Here is a 20609-nt window from a genome sequence, read left to right as displayed (position 1 = left end):
CTTGTATAGCCATCAAGTTGTTATAATGTTTGTGTATCTTATTTGCTATTGCATTGTCTCTTTGCACTAAGCCATCTCCTTTTCATTAAAAAGGTTTTTCAATTATAGCCATTGGGAAGAAAGCTAGTTCCATTAAAAACAAGGGACCGATCCATATTGCATTAAGGATGATTGCATTTGTTTGGGTTAGAATTTTAATACATTAAAAGAATGTACTAATAAATCTGAATTTTATTTGGCAATATTATGAAATTTTAAAGTCAGAATCACATTATTATGTTATTATTATAACTGTAGTATAAGTATACAGAATCGAAGTATTTGTGTGATATATTAGCTAAAAGGAAGAAGGGGATGTTTTGAGAGCTAATGCTATATGCATGTTCAAATACGCTTATCTATCAAGCAACCAACAAAAGACATGTTGCATTGATATATATCTATCATTTTGTGGTTATATTTATTGAAGGTGTGACTATAAATTGTGGCTTTGTGAATCTTAAGAAAAGGATAATCTCTAGTGATGATTCTCTCTCTAGTGCTTCAATGTCAAAACAAATTATTCAGCAATTATGGGGATTTTAATGTTGATGTTCCATATCTTACCTCAGATGATACTGCAGCACGAGGCATTCAAATTGAAGGAGCATTTGGCTTTCATGCAAAAGGAACTAAGGTGAGGCCTATGTTTTGTAATGATTGCCACAACGCTTTTATGCATTGAAGGTTTCGTCGTGGCTTTAATATATTCCTATTGTTCCAGTGATCGCTTCATGCAAGTTATAAAGATTGCAACGGGATTGCACCTTAACCCTTCTAACCTTTTGATAATACTGCAGGTACATGATGGGCGAAAATTTGGCAGGATTATCACTGAAGGATTTGCAAAAGCTAGAAAGACAATTAGAATATGGCACAGATCAAGTGAGGGCAAGAAAGGTTGGCAGTCTATTTTTAATAGACTTTGTCTCTATTTGCGCTAAAATCAAATTATTCTTTCACCATCCTTTACTTTCTATAGAACGTTGCTAGTCTTAATTTGGTCATCATCATGTTCAAACTCCATGAAATTGCTGGGCAGACTCAATTGCTGATGGAAGAACTACAAGATCTTATTAGACAGGTCCGTAATTAGTTATGTTTTTGGATGATTACAACTGTCACACGCTTCCTTACTAGAGTGTTTGAAAGGTGATGATTGTGTGGTTGCGTTGTCAACGTTTTTACAACGTTTGACTTGTCTTCTCAGGAGGGTCTGATTTGTCAACAAAATGAGATGCTTAGAATGAAGGTAGGCCAACCTCATGTCATTGCATTGGATTTAATGAAGCGTGGTGTGCTTTTCTGAACATCACTTTCCTTAACCTTGATATGGAAGCTTATCCAGGTGAATAGGATGCAAGGCAATACTACGTTGGCAGCAAACTTTTCAGATTCTCAGGTATCCTCGAGTATAAAGTCATCCTCAAGGGCAGGGGTCGTAATGGCGCAACCTCCTGTTTCAAGCATAACTGCCACCGAGACAACCTTAGTGCAGCTTGGGTGTAACTTTGCAGGTTCTCTCTCTCTTTCTCTCATTAACCTCACTTTCCAGAGTGTAGATAATGCTCAAACTCTTAATGATTGGCTAGCAAGTTGAATCTATGTCAGAAAATATGTTGCCTATTGGGCTGATCGAGCCACGTGGCTGCTAGTTGATAGTATCAACCATGTAATCAAATGAATAACATCCTTAGTGATCATAGTGTTCAATTATGAACTCTGAAAGGAAGATACTAGATGAAATGAAGGCAGAATAAAGAGAGACCAGAGAGAGTCAATCAAGAAAAGATGATTGTATTGCATTGAAAAGTGCATCATATAGGCGGGCATAACTTCCAGCGTTTAGGTGTTACAACTAAATCAATCGATTCAAACATGCCTTTTTAGATCTTATTAGAATCACTAACATTGATTACATAATACACTAATGTAGATGTTTGACTTAACAACATCTAACGAGTCACGATGTTCTAACACCCTCCCATAAGTCAAACATCATCACCCTCTATCTTACAATCTATCCATCTAACATTCTATCTATCATTCATCACAATAATTAGCTTTAGAAAAACTTCAAAGCTGATTCTTTCTCCACGGTCATTGGATTGGCTTCAGCAAAGGGTCTAAGCTTCCCACAGTAGAAGCATTCACACTTGCTCATGTCAACCTGGCCAGCTCCATTCCATGAGCTTGTAACTTTAGTGCTTTCTTTCTTCTTGTATTGTCTTCCACCTGCAAATAAGGCCATTTGAATGCCTTTGTCTTTGGCTTTATTTTGCTTCTATAAGATCTCTTCTTGCAATATTATACTGGTCAGCTCTTTAAACTTCATTTCTTCAGTAATAGCACATAGCATGATGTTGAGATGATCGTAGGATTTAGGCAATGAATTAAAAAACATAATGTACTCCTCGTACTCCTCAATTTTCATTCTAATTGACGCCAATTGTTTTGTGAAGGTCATGCAATATGTGTGTAGCAATTGAGTCCTCTTCGTCCATCCTGAGATTGAGTAGTTGGCGCCTTAGCTAAGTCTTTTTTGCCAATGATTTTGTTTTATAAAGGGTTGCGATCAAGTCCCGTGCTTCCTTGGAAGATTTAGCGCTGTTGACATGCAAGAGTTGGGTATTTGTCCATTGATAGAATATTTCTTGCTTGGCCTTTGCATCTTGATGTTTCCACACTGCAAGTTCGTCTGCCTCTTCTCATTAGGGGAGAAATGGGGTCTCAAAAGGGCCTCCAATTAGTGTTTCCTAATTTCAAAGAATTAGAGAGATTTGAGGTGTACCAATGAGAGTGCTCCTTTTTGTGGGGCAATGGTGTGTTGAGGTGTATAATAGGCCAGGTTGAGAGCATTGATGGATAGCGAGACATCTCACCCATGGTTTAGACCCATGGTCTTCATTCCTAGCCATTGATTTGATCTCTAATCCAAGGGTCATATTCAAATTTGTGCTATAATCCAAGGGTCATATTCAAATTTGTGCTAGAGCACTCTTGGCCATTAGATCAAGGGGTAGATCTAAGGGATACTATTAAAGGATTAGAGGGATAAAATATAAGCCCTTGATCAAGTAATGGATCCAAGGGATGAGATGAAAGAAGGAAGATCCACAATCTTAGCCATTGATTTGTAGAAGATCCAAGGGAGGACATGAAAGCAAAAGGTGCTTCAATCCGGGCCATTGATTTGAAAGAGATCCAAGGGAGGAGATGGATCAAAAAGGCACTTCAATCCGGGCCATCCATTTGATTTGAAGGAGATCCAAGGAGAGAGATGCATCAAAAATGTGCTCCAATCTGAGCCATTGATTATGCACTTCAATCCTAGCCATCCAATTGCATAAATGCATCTCCATCCTCCAAAATGCGTCTCCATCTCCACCCTTCATTTGTCTCACCCATCTCCACCATAGATCTACTCAAGATTCAATGGTCGACAACTAAAGGCGCCTTCTCCCTCTTTAATACTTCACCTATTTGTGAAAGTTTGCCAGTTTGGAGCCCACCAAAGGTGCCTCCTCCCTTCAGTCTCTCACCATTTTGAGCATCGTAGGCCTTTGATCAATCCACCATCCACCTCCATCCAAAGGCCAAGGTTTTCCAAATTCAAAGTAAAGGTACCCATGTCAGTTGAGTCAATGCTATGGGACCCTTAGACCATGGGTTACCATCGTGGGTTCAATTCCAATTAACTTAATCCATTTCTTAATCCATTCCTTATGAGGTCCTTTTGAGACCCCAAATCTTTCTTAATGTTTGGTGGCTTATCATTGTCTCTCGACATGGTCTTCCATAAGCCTTTTGCTTGGAGCGTTGTATTGTGCAGCTTCCATAGTTGGTAATTGGTTCCATCAAATCGATCAACGAATTGATATTCCTTCAGGATTCTAAGGCAGTGGATGGAGAGGCCATTCAATTGATTGACTTCCTCAATAATTTTGACGTGGAAGGAATCATTATGGCATTCCTAGAACCACGCTCTCAAATGCAATGCTCATCCACCATTGTCAAGTTGGAGCATCACTCGATTGTCATGTACGTCAGGCTCTAATACCATGTTCTATTATGAAATCTACAAGGAAGATACTAGACGAAAAGAAGGCAGAAGAAAGAGAGACCAAAAAAATCTGATCAAGAAAAGATGATTGTATTGCATTGAAACATGCATCATATAGGCCGGCATAACTTCCAGCGTTCAGGAGTTACAACTGAATCAATTGATTCAAACATGCCTTTTCACATCTTATTAGAATCACTAACATTGATTACATAATCCACTAATGTAGGTGTTTGTCTTAACATCTAACAAATCACGATGTTCTAACACCCTCCCGTAAGTCAAACATCATCACCCTCCATCTAACATTCTATCTATCATTCATAAGAATAATTAGCTTTAGAAAAACCTCAAAATTGATTCTTTCTCCACAATCATTGCATTGGATTCAGCCCTCTCGCTCTTTCGGTCTTCCATCTTCTTTCTACAGTTTCGAGCAAAGCATCTGAGGTTCCCATAGTAGAAGCATTCATGCTTGCTCATGTCACTTGGCTAGCTCCATTCCATGAGCTTGTAGCTTTAGTGCTTTCTTTCTTCTTGTATTGTCTTCTACCTACAAATAAGGCCATTTGAATACCTGTCTTTGGCTTTATTTTGCTTCTATCAGATCTCTTCATGCAATATTATATTGGTCAGCTCTTTAAACTTCATTTCTTTAGTAGCGCTTAGCAGGCACTTAGCATGATGTTGAGATGATCGTAGGATTGAGACAATGAATTCAAAAACATAATGCACTCCTCATCCTCCTCAATTGTCATTCCAATTGATGCCAATTGTTCCATGAAGGTCTTGTGATATGTGTGTAATAATTGAGTCCTCTTCGTCCATCTTCAGATTGAGTAGTTGGCACCTCAGGTAAGTCTTGTTCACTAATGATTTTGTTTCATAAAGGGTTGCGAGCAGGTCCCACACTTCCTTGGAAGATTTAGCACTGTTGACATGTAAGAGTTGGGTATTTGTCAATTGATAAAAGATTTCTTGCTCGGCCTTTGCATCTTGAGTATCCCACAAAGCAAGTTTGTCTGCCTCTTCTTTTGGTGGCTTATAATTGTCTCCCAACACGGTCTTTCATAAGCCTTTTGCTTGGAGTGTTGTAGTGATGCGCAGCTTCCACAGGTGGTAATTAGTTCCCATCAAATCGATCAACGCATCGATACTCCTTTAGGGACTCTAAGGTAGTCGATGGAGAGGCCATTCAATCGGTTGACTTCCTCAATAATTTTGGCATGGAAGGAATCATTATGGCATTCCTAGCACCACGCTCTTAAACTCAACACTCATCCACCATCGTCAAAATGGAGCATCACTTGATTGTCACATACGTTAGGCTCAGCACAGCAAGTTAGGCTCTGATACCATGTTTGATTACGAACTCTACAAGGAAGATACTAGACAAAATGAAGGCAGAAGAAAGAGAGACCAAAAAGATGATTGTATTGCATTGAAACGTGCATCATATAGGCCGGCATAACTTCCAGCATTCAGGCATTCCAATTGAATCAATCGATTTAAACATGCCTTTTCAGATCCTATTAGAATTACTAACATTGATTACGTAATCCACTAATGTAGATATTTGACTTAACAAGATCTAGAAGGATGATATGAGAAATTTATCCCCCAAGAATGTCTTCAGAAAATATTTCCAGAGGGTGGAGTCTTATATTTCACACCTTGTGAAACATCGGATATAGGGCCTTTGTATTATTGCATGCGTTTTACACTTTTTTTTTTGCGTGTTGTTCCACGAAAAGTATAGCTAATGGGAGTGTGCATTATGCTAATGGAGGTTTGGATGTATACATCATGAACAAAAGAATGCTAGCATATAATCCTAGAACTTACTTTATCCAATCATAACTTAATCTCTTTCCATGTATTATCTAGGCTTATGCATCACTTTCATTTCATTTTGCAACACGGAAAAATCTTAGGATGACTTTCATCTATGTAAAGGTGAAAAGAAGGGGATTAAGGAGAGGAGAAGTTGATTAGTGTAAGGACATAGGGTAGGTAATAATGCAGGAGAGAGAGGGTGAGTTTCAAATAATAAAAAAGTATTTCTCCTAAACCATGAATGGAAATTAATACTTGTTCTGATCCATTTTAGTGTGAGTTGAGACGGATGAGAAGATATGTTGTGTAACCTTGAATAAATCAATGTAAGTTTTATGTCATAGGCATGCATCCTTTACATACATGAGTGTCCAGTAGAACATATTTTCAACTTTGCATCTACATAATAACCAATCCTCTCATGTATTTACTCATCAATATTTATTCCATGTATCTACACAATAACCAATCATCTCATATATATATACTCCATATATATTTTTGTTTCCCTTGCGCGCCTTCCTTTAAGATCTTCTCCTTAGGAATGGTTCAGTTGAACCAATGACTAGCTCCCAATAAGAGAGCATCATCTGCTTTGTCATTATAACCATTGGGTCCTTTGAACAATGACCTACTACCTTGCTCCACATCTGGATACCTTTCTCTATGTTATTGATAAGCCATGACATGCATGGAGGCCATCTCTCTATTGAAAGGTGGCTACATTTCCATTGTTTCTCCATACTCTTGAGGAGCTATCTATGCTTGTTTGGAAGTTGATATACATGGTAAATCTCACCCAAGGATAGGAAATGTTTCACGATGCAAGTGATGTCACATGTTTTCCTTTTTTCATGCATTAGTGGGAAATGAGAGGGCATCTGGCTCCATCAACTCCTCCCTAATTTCAATTTCATCCCATTAAAAACAAGTTCACTCCTCCTAAGCATGGTGCTAGCATCTTGACCCCATGATTCTATAGTATTTTGAGAAATAGAGTCCTAGAATGTTAAGCAAGAGAGGTCATCTTAGGAAGGACTCACCCCATGGGTCATTAATTTTTTATTTGCCATTCAAATCTCATTTAGGATCATCAATGTAAATAGCTATTTAGGGCTTTAGTTTCTGTATGCACGACATCCTAATTCAAAGGTCAATGGTTGGTTGAGTGTGGAGGATATGTTTTTAAGAGCATCATTCTCCAATGTTGAGTTTTGATTCTTTCTTTGCAAATCTATTGCTCTATTGTATTAGTCAATTTTCCATCACATCAAGTTATTACTAAACTCTATTTGTACTAGTTGTATTTTAAAGTAGAATAGAATCAACAGAGGGATTCTCTTTTGTACATACTGAATACTCCTTCTATTTATTCTTCTTACTTGTCTTGTTTGTGAGTTTGTATATTGTTGTCCTTTCTTGCAAGATGGTAGAATGAACTGATGTTTGGATGAAAATGTAATTTTTGTTATCCAAGTAAAATCTCATTAGCACTTCGGTGACCGCACAATAGCAAAAAGAATGTGAACGGATTTCTAATGATGAGAATTATTACCATTATAAGGATCAACAACATTCCATTGCACTCTAATTAAGCTGTGAAAGAAGTAGTAGTTTTTCATTCAAAGGGGATTTCACCAAGGATTCAGTACTCTTATGTTCCCATTTTGTTGTTATTGCATCTATGTTGCTATTGGACCCATTGATGTATTCTTTCGCAATATAGTTCTATTGCTATGAGATTGTTACAGTCCCTGTCATCACCCATGCGGGTAGCCTTAGCAACCAATCAAAGACGATAAAGTACCCAGATTATTTTGGGTTTTTATCAAAGGATTCTAATGCTAACATCATTTTGTTTGAAAATGCACGGAAGGCCAATGCTTCAGCTATAGTGCAAGAAGATCAAGCCTAAAAAAAGGATGTCTTTTTTTGTAGAAAACAACAATGTTTTGAGTAGAACATTATGGAAACATGAATTTCATCACTTTGATGCCTTGCGCAACACATTTCTAGTGAGATGTTGGGATGCGGACCTCACACTCTAAATTTTGTCAAAGATATTCTACCGAAAGGATTTTACGATCAATAAATACATAGCCTAGTTTTGACACAAGACAATGGGCCAAATCTAGAGTCCTAAATCCTTTCTTTATTCATTGTTTATGCTCAAATCTAAATTTTTTTGTTGCACCTACAGAATGCAAATGTGGCTTTCAAACAAATGGTCTAATCCATGATTTGGGCTACTCAAGTACTGGTGCACCATAAAGCCATGCATTAATGCAAGTTGAAGTAAAACCAAATTGAGTCCAATGAAGACTCGCTTTTCTTTGATTTGCACAATAGTGGTTTGGAAGATGAAGATTAACAAACACTATGAATGGAGACGATCAAGAAGGAAAGAAGAGAAGTTGAATCTCAAGGAGTTTGTTGCTAGATCTCACATTTTTAAGGATGATATAGGTGCTCTAGTAGCCCAATCTCATCAAGCCATTCTGACCTATCCAATGTCTTGCCAATAGTGATTTTCCAAGACTCTAACCCAAGCAAATCATCTATAATTACCGACCTTTTCTCGAACATCAAGCATCTAAGTGAGATTTGGAAGCAAAATGAGGCTATGTGCAAACTAAAAAGCTCCTAAGCTATATGAACAAGATGCCATGGATTCAAGAAAAGTAGAGTTGATCTACAAAGCTAAACCATAAGCTAACGATAATAGAAAATTAGCATAATTTTTGTGCCAATATCAGTGGCACAATGATATCCCTAATACCTTACTAATGTGGCATCATCTTTAAATGAATAACTTAACAAGGTTCTGATTAATGTTTGGTCAAATGGATTGTGACCTAGTCTTCCACTACCTCAAGTCAATGCTATCTAGTGTTGCATAGCCCAGGGTGATGAGTCGATGCATGATTGGGTGTATCCAATTGTAGAACCACTTTTGGGTCATCTCACAATGTGTTCTGGTAGGCGGGATTACAAATGATGGGAAGGTCACATGACATGGGATAGCACACATGCAGTCTTCTTTTTTTTGGGACATGAAGGGGAGAGCTCCATTTCAAAAATTTTAGGTCCAGCCCACCATCATTGTAGCCCCCTCTATTGTACCAACCCCTACAGCATCATAAGGTCTATTATGACTATTAGACATTCCATGATGTTGGTGCCTTCACATGTATTGTGTGGTGACATGCCATTGTAGTCTCTGACCACCATGTTTGTGCTTGCACATGGCACTATTCAAGCATCTTTGAAGCCATGGATAGGATTCTTGGTGGTCCATGTCAACCACTATGCTCGATAGACCATCGCCATGGGCATGTCAGCTCTGAATCAATCAACATGCTACCTGGTGATGTGAAACACATGGCACTAATGTGACCACTTTGCTGACTAAAATTATACTATAGGCAGTATGGCTGATGTCAACCACTAGGATGGTCAATCCTCGATCAACAATCCCACCAATACGATGATTGTAACCATCTAAGTAAAGACTTTCAATTAAGGTCAATCTTGAGGTCATAAAGGGCAATCATAAATTTTAACTAGGATTGTATCCATATAAATATTGGGATTTTGTAAATAATACTAGTAGGACCAAAATTCATAACACTAGTATTGGTACAATGAAAATTCATAAAAAGTTTGTATACGTTAACAATATTCATAAGACTTACTGCAACAACCATGATGGTTGGTGATGCGGAACACATGGCATTGCACATGACCACCACGATGGCTAAAATTATGTAGTAGGTGCAATGGCCATGTCAACCACCATGATGGTCAAGTCCATTGCAATGGCTATAACCAGCCAACTATGTATGCAAAACATTTTCTGAAGCCCTTAAAATTAAGGACAATCCCAAAATAAACATCGAGTTTTTTCAAACAAGACTAGTATTCATAAGATAAAAATTCATATTGATTTTGGATATATATTAATAAGCTCATAATCATAAGACCTACTGCAACCACCATGCTAGCTGGTACATGAACATTGCGATGGCTAAAATTATACTATAGATGTTTTGGCCCATGTCGAGCCCACCATTTTTAAAGACGTTAAATTAAGGCCAATCCTAAAGTCACAATCCTAAAGCCCAACCAAAATTCATAACATGTTTGTATATATCAACAAGATTAGATTATGAAAAGTTGGTGTTATGTCGATATAAGAAAGGTTAGTTCAATAAGAAATACTTTGCTTAACTGGTAAGCTACTCGAGTATGACCTTCAAGTTGATTCATTGCCTAAAAACTTTAGTGATGTGGGACTTAAACGTAGATCTCATGTAGATTGAATCAGGTAAATTTCTTGACTCACTACGGTCTTATAGAATATCACCCACTCTATGGTCAATGGGAGAGAACTGCCATTGCTTTGGAGACAACTAGGAATAAGAACATAAGTTGGAGGGGGGACATAGGATTTGGTGGATCTCACGGGTGAAGATGAGGATGGAGTGGGAAGTATGGCTAGAGGGTTGATTAGGAGATGAGGGTGGAGGAATGTGAAGTCAACGAGGGTTGTGGAGATGACAAGGGTGAAGCATTGAGAAGTTGATGATGCTACATGGCACTTAAATAGCCGGGTCCAGTGAGCTACTACAATGAGAAATTGGCTACTCTGATCAAATTGTAATCGTCACAAGAGCAATTAACTACCTAGTAAGGAACACTACAAGAAGTTTTTTCCAACATAGCCCTTCATTTTGAAGGGGGGAAAGGGGAAACTTCCAAATCCCCTTTGAATCACATTGCAAACTTTAGTGGCTAATCATATGGTCATGCCATCATGCAAGCTAGGTGGTTGTATGAGCCCATTTTTTATTTAAGCAGTTGCAAGCCAGGTGTCTAAAAAGCAATGAGGTTAAGTCATCTTGCTCAATATTAAATGAAATTTGAGGACCGCCATTTAATCCTCCTAGATTCGATGCTCTTTGATCCATAAATTTTCCCAACTACTACTATGTTACGTTACATAACCAAATCTATGAAGTTGAACATAACATAACTTAGAAGGGTTACAAGGGCCTTGACTAAAACTGGTGCTCACTAATTGGTTTTGGTAGTATGGATAATTAGAGATCATGCATGTGATCCAATAACTAGTAGTAACTTAAAGTGCCAGCATGGTGGTTGATTTCAACCATCATTGTTATAATTGCCCATGTCCTAATTAAGCTAATTGAATGCCAGCATGGTTGCCAATTTTCTAGCATGATAACTAGTTCAGTATATAAAATTCCTAGTTGGAGTCAAAAAATATTAATAATTGTATAGTTTTTAGGGATTTTATAATTCAATCTCTCCATCAAACAACGTGGAAGTTGTAATTGAACATGCACTATACCTAGAGTTTATGCAAAGATAATAGAATTGTTAAGTTATAGATAACCAATTCTCCTAAGTAAAACTGTTGTTGTGAAATTAAAGACAAGATAAGCTTCAAGGCACAATTTAAGGCAGATGAGCTACAAACTAAGGCCTTTGGGAGAAAGACAAATTAAGCTAAAAAGTTGGATATGGAGGAGAGGCAGAGAAGCACATCAAGTGCCTGAAGTAACAAAACTAAAGGACACACTCTAATGGAGGAAGATAATGTAGAGAGGGAGCTAATGTCCCGTGGTAGAAGCTTGTGACAATTAGAAGGTGGAAAAGGATGGCCTTTTGAAATATATTTCCAATACAGTAAATGCATTAAAGATTGACAAAGATAGTGGCATGATAGAGTGGGTGCAAAGGAACATTGAGCAAACTAATGCAGTGTTAGGGGAGCTATGGGAATCCTTGAAAAGTAGAAAAAATGCATAGGAATTATTTTTGGCAGAGAGCAGCTATAGGCAATATGAAATGGCTACATGTTGGAGTGCAAACATCATTCTACTCTGCATGATCTTGGTAAGTCTATTAACAACAGTGAGAGGCAAGCTGGGCATATTACTCAATTGGAGGATAGAGTGGCCCTAATTAGAGTTTCATGAACAAATCAAATAGGATAAAACACAGTTGTAGTAATTTGTCAATGCAATCATTACACTTCTTGAGAGAGAGAGAGAGCACTATTTTTAAATAATAACCACCACCATTCTCGTGCAAGATATTGTGCTGGTCAAAGCCATTGTATTGGTTGAAGCCATTGTGGTACTTGCAATTTTAGTTTGCATAGGTTTTATGAATACTCTTTATAATTTTTTGGATGTGTAGATGGAGCTTAGCTTGAGATTTAAAGCTAAGAATCCTAATGTAAGGATTGGTCAAAGGAGATTCAAGCATTGAAGCCCTTGGTATATCAAGAGACTTAAGATAGGAATGGATGTTGCTACAAACATATATAGACTTTGACCTAGATCAACACGGTTTGAATGACTTGAGGTGTGGTTGAAAGTGCATTTATTTATGGAGATATATGTCCATGTCTTCTAGGTGAATGTCCAGTATATCAGGCACTTGGATCCTCATCATGTGTTGCAAGGGAACATAAGCTTGACACAATTTGTTCTGTGTGGGAGCTAGTGGTTTGTCTAGAGGGAGTTTGTGAATAGCTGCACCAAATTGAGTGCATTTGTGGCAAATTCCCACACAATGGTGTGAATTATGGTGTGAGGGAGAAGCAATTTGTTTGCCTAAATGAATTGAAGAAAAACAACCCTGTGGAATGAAGGAAATTTGACTAGGTTAAGATCGAAAGAGATGGCGCACAATTTTGTAGCTTATTGGCAAGGCAAGCAATTCAGGACGTGCCTTGCAAATTTCCCCAAGAACACAAATATCTTTGTGATTGATTTTGCCAAATATTGCTCTTTTCAATAACAAGATGAGATACAAATTGCACAATGGTACAACAAGTAGATAATAATCTTGGAGCATATTACCTATAGCCATATGCTAGAATCTATGATTGATACCAGCCTTCCGATAGAATCTATGGAGTTCAAGACAATGCAATGCACATACGATTTCTACATTTTAGATGCCAAAGAACTTGTGACACATTGTTTGTCCATCATTTTCTATTGCACTAGGATTGGTTTACCAAAGACTATTCATATGTGAAGGAAATAATAAAAAAACATTGGGTGTGGTTGAAAGATGCACCCTTAATTTAAATTAGCCCATGGATTCTACTTTTTTGCAAGGTTTAAATCCCTAAACATGCTATGAAATTTCTTTTGATCTAGCCAACGCAAGGAAAAACACGATGGATGTGGCACTGCTACTATTAACCAAGCACCTTATTGACGACAATTAACATGAGGTTAACATGTCCTCAAGATAGGTTGTAGGATGCCCATGATGTAGCAAAATGGCTTGCATCTAGCCTATCCACAAGGTGAAGGTGGATGAGGTAGGGAGGAGAAACAAGTGATATTGTACCACCATTAAAGCGGCACAAAATTCACATAGCTGCATGGGTCTTTTTAGACACCCACCTTTGTCCCAAAACACAATTTCTTTCCTACTTTTGTATTGTGTGCATCATGGTAGATTATGACAAGTGTGACGACATTGCAACTATGAAACAATGGAAGCTATGCCAAATTTATCCTTTACATATTCACTATGTCAAATAGATGGACATTGGACCATACTTTGGGGAAGAGTTCAATAACCTCATTGATGCACTAGAAGAGGTGGATAACATATTCGTCTAAGGAGAAAGGGGGAGATGACCCATGCTATGTGTTGAAGTGTATCAAACCCAAACATAAGGTGATCGAAACATTTACAGATCATTGGGGCTTGACCTATGAGAAGTGGGAAGTAGTGGTTATAGGTAGTTATTTAGTGAGAGAAGACATCCAAGGAAGGTCAGAGATACAAACTCTTAGGTAAGAAGCCAAAGATGTTTGTCTACTCTCATGGAATTAGAGCTATTAAGTTTCAAATACAAGTTGTTCACTATCACTAGCTCTTTCCTTCACATGTGACTTGAGACTTTCATTTCAATTACCATCTTGATGTTGATTTTACCTATGATGATTGATTATCATCTCGGGGGGGTCACTCATCATATGTAACCCTATCACGTGAGTTCAACAGAAGGATTTTTTCTATTTCTAAAATTTACAGAAATAAATATACATAAGGGACTATTTAAAATAGTTTTGGAAAAAAATTACAGATTTGTATAGAAAAGGGGTACATTTTATTCATGAAATTTTTTACAGATAAGGGACTTTAAATATAGGCCTTGAACGCACGTGATATAGAGGGTTTATACATAGTGATCCCCCCGAGATTATCATTGAATTTTTCCTTTGTTTCTCATGTTCATTTGGGTAGGCCTTGTAGGCTAGTATTCTTATTATTTGGCTAGGATGTGACTTGCCATTCATGACAAAAAACATCTCAACTAAAATGATGACTTTTAAATTACCCTTCAAAATCAAATTCTAGACCACACTTCAAATTTAAGGCCTAGCTTTGATGATAGACATCTAGAGTGGTAGATGATGTGAAAACGTAATAGGATATGTTAAAAAGTGAAGCTATTGAACATTACTAAAATGTGCTCACCTAGCATAGCATGGCTACAACTAGCATGGTGGCTGAAACTAGAAAAGGAATGTTGGTTGTCCATCATGAACCTCAACTTCACAAAAAGTGGATACATCCAATTATGCATTGGACCCTAGTAATGAAAGCATTGGAAAACTCTTGTGCTCCTCTATCAACAGTTGTGTTAGAAGGGGCTTGCCTGAGAAGAAAATAGGCCACAATATATTTTGGACATGATGGTAAGTGCATGCATTAAATCTATAGAGGGTCCTATAATACCATCATTTGATCCTACGTGGGTGTGCGTGGAGTTGATGGGTTATGAGTGGATGGATGTGTGGTGTTTGAAGGAACGGGAGTATTGGATAGAGGTTTCAAATAGACAAACTAGGTGAAAAAATTTAAATAGGTGTTTAGCGAGGAAGCTACAAGATGGTTAGGGAGGTCGTGGGGTATTTACACGATTAAGATGCTCAATGGACTAAACAATGGCGATGGATGTCGGAGTCCAATTCACTTAAACTAGTCGGTTAGGGTTGGCAGGCCCAGTGGAGGGATATTTAAAGGATTGAGATGGTCAATGGACTAAAAAATGGCGATGGTTGTGTCGGAGTTCATGTACCTGTGGATGAACCTTGGATCATTGACAGTGGTGCATCGTGCCACATGACCAGTTGGAAGGATTGATATACCTCCCTACAACCGATAGGGAATGATGCAAAATGTCCTACAAAAGGAAAAGGTACGATTGCTCTCAAGTCAGATGGAGTTGTAAAACAGTTGTCCGATGTTCTTTATGTGTCAGATATCAAGAGGAACTTGTTGTCCATTTCTGCGATCACGGATCGGGACCTCAAAGTTCAATTTGATAAGAATGGTGCACAGATCCTGGATCTTCAAGGAAAGGTCATTGGTAAAGGTACACGGTGCAACAACATTTACGAACTCAGCTTTCAGTGCTCGAGTGGATGTGAAGAACACTAAGCTGTGGCATGAGAGGTTTGGTCATCAACCTTAGTTCTTTGAAGGAGATGCATAAAAGTGGAATGATTGCAGACCTACCAGAAATTTCAGATCTGCCCGATGTATGTGAAGCTTGCATGATTGGGCAAGTAGCATCGGCAGCCCTTTCCTAAAGAGGCCAGCAGAGCAAAGGCTCCTCTAGAGCTCATTTACATGGACCTCTGCGGAAAGATGGAGACGGAAGCTTTGGGTGGTTCCTTCTACTTCATGACGCTGATCAACGAGTACATTAGAAGGATATGGATATGGTTCAAGCAATGGCTTGTAATGGTTGAGAAAGAATCAGGGAGGAAGGTAAAGAATCTGAGATCAGACAGAGGTGGAGAGTTCACATCGACTGAATTCGAAAGTTACTACAAAAGTCACAGAATCAAGAGGCAAAAACCCCCGATACATACATCACAGTAAAATGGAGTAGCAGAATGCAAGATGCGCGTCATCTATGAAATGGACCGAAGTATGATGAAAGGGAAAGATTTGCCAAAGACTTTCTGGGCTGAAGCATGTAACACTGCAGTTTACATCCTCAATCGTAGCTACACGAAGGCTGTGAATGGGACAACTCCACTGCAAGCCTTTTCTGGTAAGAAACCTTTAGCTGCACATTTTAGATTTTTTGGATGTGACTATTTTGTGCATGTCCCTGATGCTACTAGGACCAAATGGGAACCGAAGAGTCGGAAGTCTATTTTCTTGGGCTATAGTGAAGAGGCGAAGGGTTACCATCTCTATAACCTTGTTACCAAGAAGGTAATTGTAAGTCGCGATGTGGTCTTTTTAGAACAGCCGCATCAATTGGAGGAGGATGCTTCCTTCCCAGACAACCAGGACCACGATATCCATCTAGTACCGCCACCAACAGCAGACTGAACTCCCCCAACGGTGCTTGGGAGGATTCAAGACAAAGAAGATGAAGAAGAGCCTACAGAACCACAACGGCAACGGCCATTCCTGAAGTGGGTAAAGCAGCTTTTGGACGGCAGAGAATCTCCAGCAATTGAGGAAAAACCATCCGAACACTGCCGGTCCAAGAGATTAGAGGAGCAAAGGAGGGCGCAAGAACACTTGGTCAACTATGCTTTGATGATAGAAGTGATCCGTGCTGATGAACCCAAGTGTCTTGAAGAGGCATAGGGCGATGATAGGTGGATGGAGGCTATGCAGTTAGAGTATGGTTCCATAATGAAGAACAACACTTGGGACCTTATGGATTGACCACCAAAACGCAAGGTAATTGGAATCAAGTGGGTGTATAAGATCAAGTACAAGTTCGACGGCATGTTGGATAAGTACAAGGCCCAGCTCATGGCAAAAGGATTTGCACAGGTACATGGTTTTGATTATCAAGATACTTTTACTCCCACAGCTCGACTAACCATAATTCGCAGTGTTTTGGCTTTAGCTACCCAGGGAAGTTGGCTCGTGTTTCAGATGGATGTGAAATCTTCCTTCCTGAATGGAGATCTCAAGGAGGAGGTATACGTGGAACAACCACTAGGATTTGAGATCCCCGGTTCAGAAGGTAAAGTCTGCAAACTGAAGAAGGTACTTTATGGGTTGAAACAGGCCCCACGAGCATGGTATCAGCAAATTGATGCCTAATTTCTACAAAACGGATTCAGGAGGAGCCCATCTGATGCAAATTTGTATATCTTCAGAGGAGGCAAGTGTATGATCATGGTCCTTTATGTGGACGACTTTGTCATAACGGGGAACCATGAAGAGAAGATCTCACAAACGAAGCATTTGCTAGGAAGAGAGTTTGAAATGACAGACCTCGGACTGATGCATTTCTATTTAGGGATTGAAGTTTGGCAGGAGCCGAAACAGATCATTTCACAACTGAAGTATGCTAGAGAGATACTGAAGGCATTCGGCATGGCTGAGTGCAAGACAGTTGGTACCCCTATGGAGGTTGACGTGAAGCTCTCAAACGAGGATTCATCACCACTGGTGGACGAAGCAAAGTACAGAAGGCTTGTGGGTAGCTTGATTTACCTGTGCAACATACAGTCGGACATCAGCTTTGCGATTGGTGTACTTAGCAAGTTTTTCAATAAGCCCCGGGAGAACCATTGGAGGGCAGGGATGCAGATGCTGAAATACATCAAAGGCACACTTGATTATGGCATCACCTATACCAAGGGCAAATCTTGACCAGATTCTGTGACTCGGATTGGGCAAGAGATGTGGACAGCAAGAGATCAGTGACAGGGTATTGTTTCTCACTTGGATCTAGAGTTGTGTCATGGGTAAGCAAGAAGCAACCCATAGTTGCTCTTTCTTCTACTGAGGCCGAGTACAAATCTGCATGCTTTGCTTCTTGCGAGGCAGTGTGGTTGAGGAGGATTTTGGGGGACATGGATGTAGTGTAGAACAAGCCTACGTAGTTATCATGTGACAATTAGAGTTGCATGGCGATTGCAAAGAACCCGGTGTTTCATGCTCACTCAAAACACATTGAGATTCAATATCACTTTGTACGCGAGCTCATCATGGATGGAGAGGTCGACTTGGTGTACTGTCCGACTATAGAGAATGCTGCAGACATCTTCATGAAGGCTCTTGGAAGAGACTTGCTGGAGAGGCATCTTCATCGACTTAGCATTGGGCCGAAAAAGTAAGTTCACTTGCGGGTGGACATTGAGGGGGGGTGTTAGATATCAATGCTCCACTCTTGTGTAACTACACGGGAACCAGCTAACTCTACTTATAAGCCCCCTATATGAGGAGAAGGCATTTGAGTAGCTCGGTTATCCGGTAGGTCCTGGTTTGGACACCAGATGGGGGCCATGTGTGGCTTGATGGCTGGATGGCTTCAGATAGAGTTGGCACACTGCCAACTAGGCTACATGCAAGTGCGGGAAGGCATCCCTTGACTAACCGCACTGAGGGTAGATGGAGCATTTCCCGGGGCAGCCCACTCGAGTTGCAGGGCCCATTTGGAGCCTCAGATGATCCCGGATGGCTGTGGGCCGAACGGAGACCGTAGGCTAGTTACTCTATTTTGCGCACCGGTTCTATCGTATGGTTGGTGGCCTATTTCGGGACCGACCCCCAGTCAACCATTTTGGGTAGACTGGGTCGGCCACCCAATTGAGCCTAACTGACTATGACTGGTGGCTATATAAGAGCAAGCCCGTGAAGCCCATTTCATCACTGGCTATAGCAACCCTGATTCCTTAGCATCCAGCCTCCGTCTTCTATTTTCAGCATGCCATCGAAGCTTCTTTCACAGGAGCGCACGGCTAGGAGGTAGTGCCATCTATTGTATCAGTTCTACAGTAATCAAAATTTTAATTCTCCATACTATCTTGTTTTCTCTCTTGCGTACGAGATCTTGTTATCTGTTGAGCATAGACGTTGTATTATTTTCTTATAGAATAGATCACACACTTGGTTTTGAATTGATTGAAATCTACTTTGAGCATGTGTCACATAGGCTCCAAAACTTTATTATACAAGAGGATGCTAAAGAGGTGGTACTAGGTTACTTCTTTTTTGGGGAGGTAGTTCCTCGTCCGCTCAGCTTCTATGCAACCATATTCTTGCAAACACCCGAGGCCTTCGGCGACTATAGGGCCACGATGCAAAGCTAGCTAGTTTTGCAAGATCCAATACACAATATCTAGGAGAAAGACTAAGGATTCCTAAATGATGCAACACCAACCTAGTCAGTAAAGGATTATTGGGTGGAGTGGGAGGAACCATATTTCAACATCATTTTGAGATTGAAGGTCTCCACAGTTGAAGAATGGCTTGGAAAAAATTGAATCAGAATGCTTGGAATTGTGATATAGGACCTCAATAATGTAATTAGGTTAGAGGGCATTAGCTAGGTTAAGGTGGTATTGTGCAAAAGATACTCTAAGAATATCTACATGGAAGTGCAGTGTGTCTTCTACAGTGTGGGGTTTGAGAGAGTGGGTGCCTAAGTCTACTGATGCCTGCAAAACCCTATTCTATTGCATTTCCCACTTGCTTTCCATCTTGGGCTCCTTCGAAGGCAAGTAGTGAGCCTCCTTTTAACCTCATCAAGTAATGTTGAATTTGGAGAGTTCGCTCATGTTGGTCTAGTAATTTAGCATGGAGATCTTCAATCTGATTCTGCTGGGTTTTACGAGTTTGCTTAGTAGTGTTCCTATAGGCCTAATTTCTTTCATTGGTTTTGATGCAATACCATTTGAGTCCATCTACATGAGTGTTTTACGCAGCTAGCTTCACCTCTAGCAGAGTAAGTGTTTCCTTAAGTGCAATGGTAGTGGCACAATCATCCCATTCCCTCTCCTTTAGCTAATTGATCATGTTCCATTCGTTTTATAATTCTTGCACCAAGTTGCGTTCTTTGAGCTTGGTGGATGTGCCTAGCTGAGTCTCTTGGTGCCTTTTGTATATGTTGAGGGTGGTTTTGGTGTTGTGCACTAGGAACTCCATGAACTTGTCCTCCATAAGGGTGGTCTTCTCTAGCTCCTTGGTCCTGGGATCACACTAAACCCTATCTCTATAGTTTATAATTATTTTCCAATTGAGGAGCATAGGCTATGAGATGGAGATATTCAAAGGAATGACCGAAAAAATTGGGGAGCAACACAAAGGATTGCAAGTAGGCAAGTACAAAAATGTTTGAGAAAATTGTAAAAAAGAGAGAGAAGTATTCATGGGACTGAGGGCTATTTGAGGATTGTTACTGATTATATTGATATTTTCTTGCCATAATATATAAACTTAAAGGAGCATGTAGTGCTTGCAGGCAAGGTAGTTTTCTTCTTCAAAATTTGGAGGCTATGGATTCATCACTATCCAACCTACATCTTGAAGAAATTTTTCATCAGTAAAGAGGCTTATATGGACTGCATACTTTCTTGTCACTTTGTGGTGTTGCTCATAAAAAAGTTTCGAGATTTATATCCTAATCTCAAGTGTCCACTACATCTTACTGGTTCTAATGCTGCTGAAATCTATTTTAGTAAAATTGGAGGCATGATTGGACAAGAAAGTGCATTTGATCTGGGGATCTGCTACATAGCATCGATAGCTTGAATAAAATTTCCATGCATGAGTCTGCTGAAAATGGTGTAACTTTCTCTCAGGCTCATAAAAAGCAAGAACATATATGGAAGAATTT

The 20609-nt window shown here is 39.4% G+C and overlaps 1 protein-coding gene across 1 annotated transcript in view; it reads left to right on the top strand.

Moving 5' to 3' along the window:
* The window catches only part of LOC147887078 (agamous-like MADS-box protein AGL11), a 121343-nt gene that overhangs the window by 36064 nt on the left and 64670 nt on the right, over positions 1-20609 (top strand). The window contains exons 3-5 of the mRNA XM_087394697.1: positions 612-676; positions 840-939; positions 1082-1123. Of these exons, the coding sequence (XP_087250823.1) occupies positions 612-676; positions 840-939; positions 1082-1123 (207 nt within the window). The remainder of the gene's footprint in view (positions 1-611; positions 677-839; positions 940-1081; positions 1124-20609) is intronic.

This window comes from Dipteris shenzhenensis, chromosome 23 (assembly GCF_047967505.1).
Source record: "Dipteris shenzhenensis isolate YYH24624 ecotype China chromosome 23, Dip_SZ_1.0, whole genome shotgun sequence".
Taxonomy (NCBI): Eukaryota; Viridiplantae; Streptophyta; class Polypodiopsida; order Gleicheniales; family Dipteridaceae; genus Dipteris; species Dipteris shenzhenensis.
This window is presented reverse-complemented; position numbering and strand designations above follow the sequence as displayed.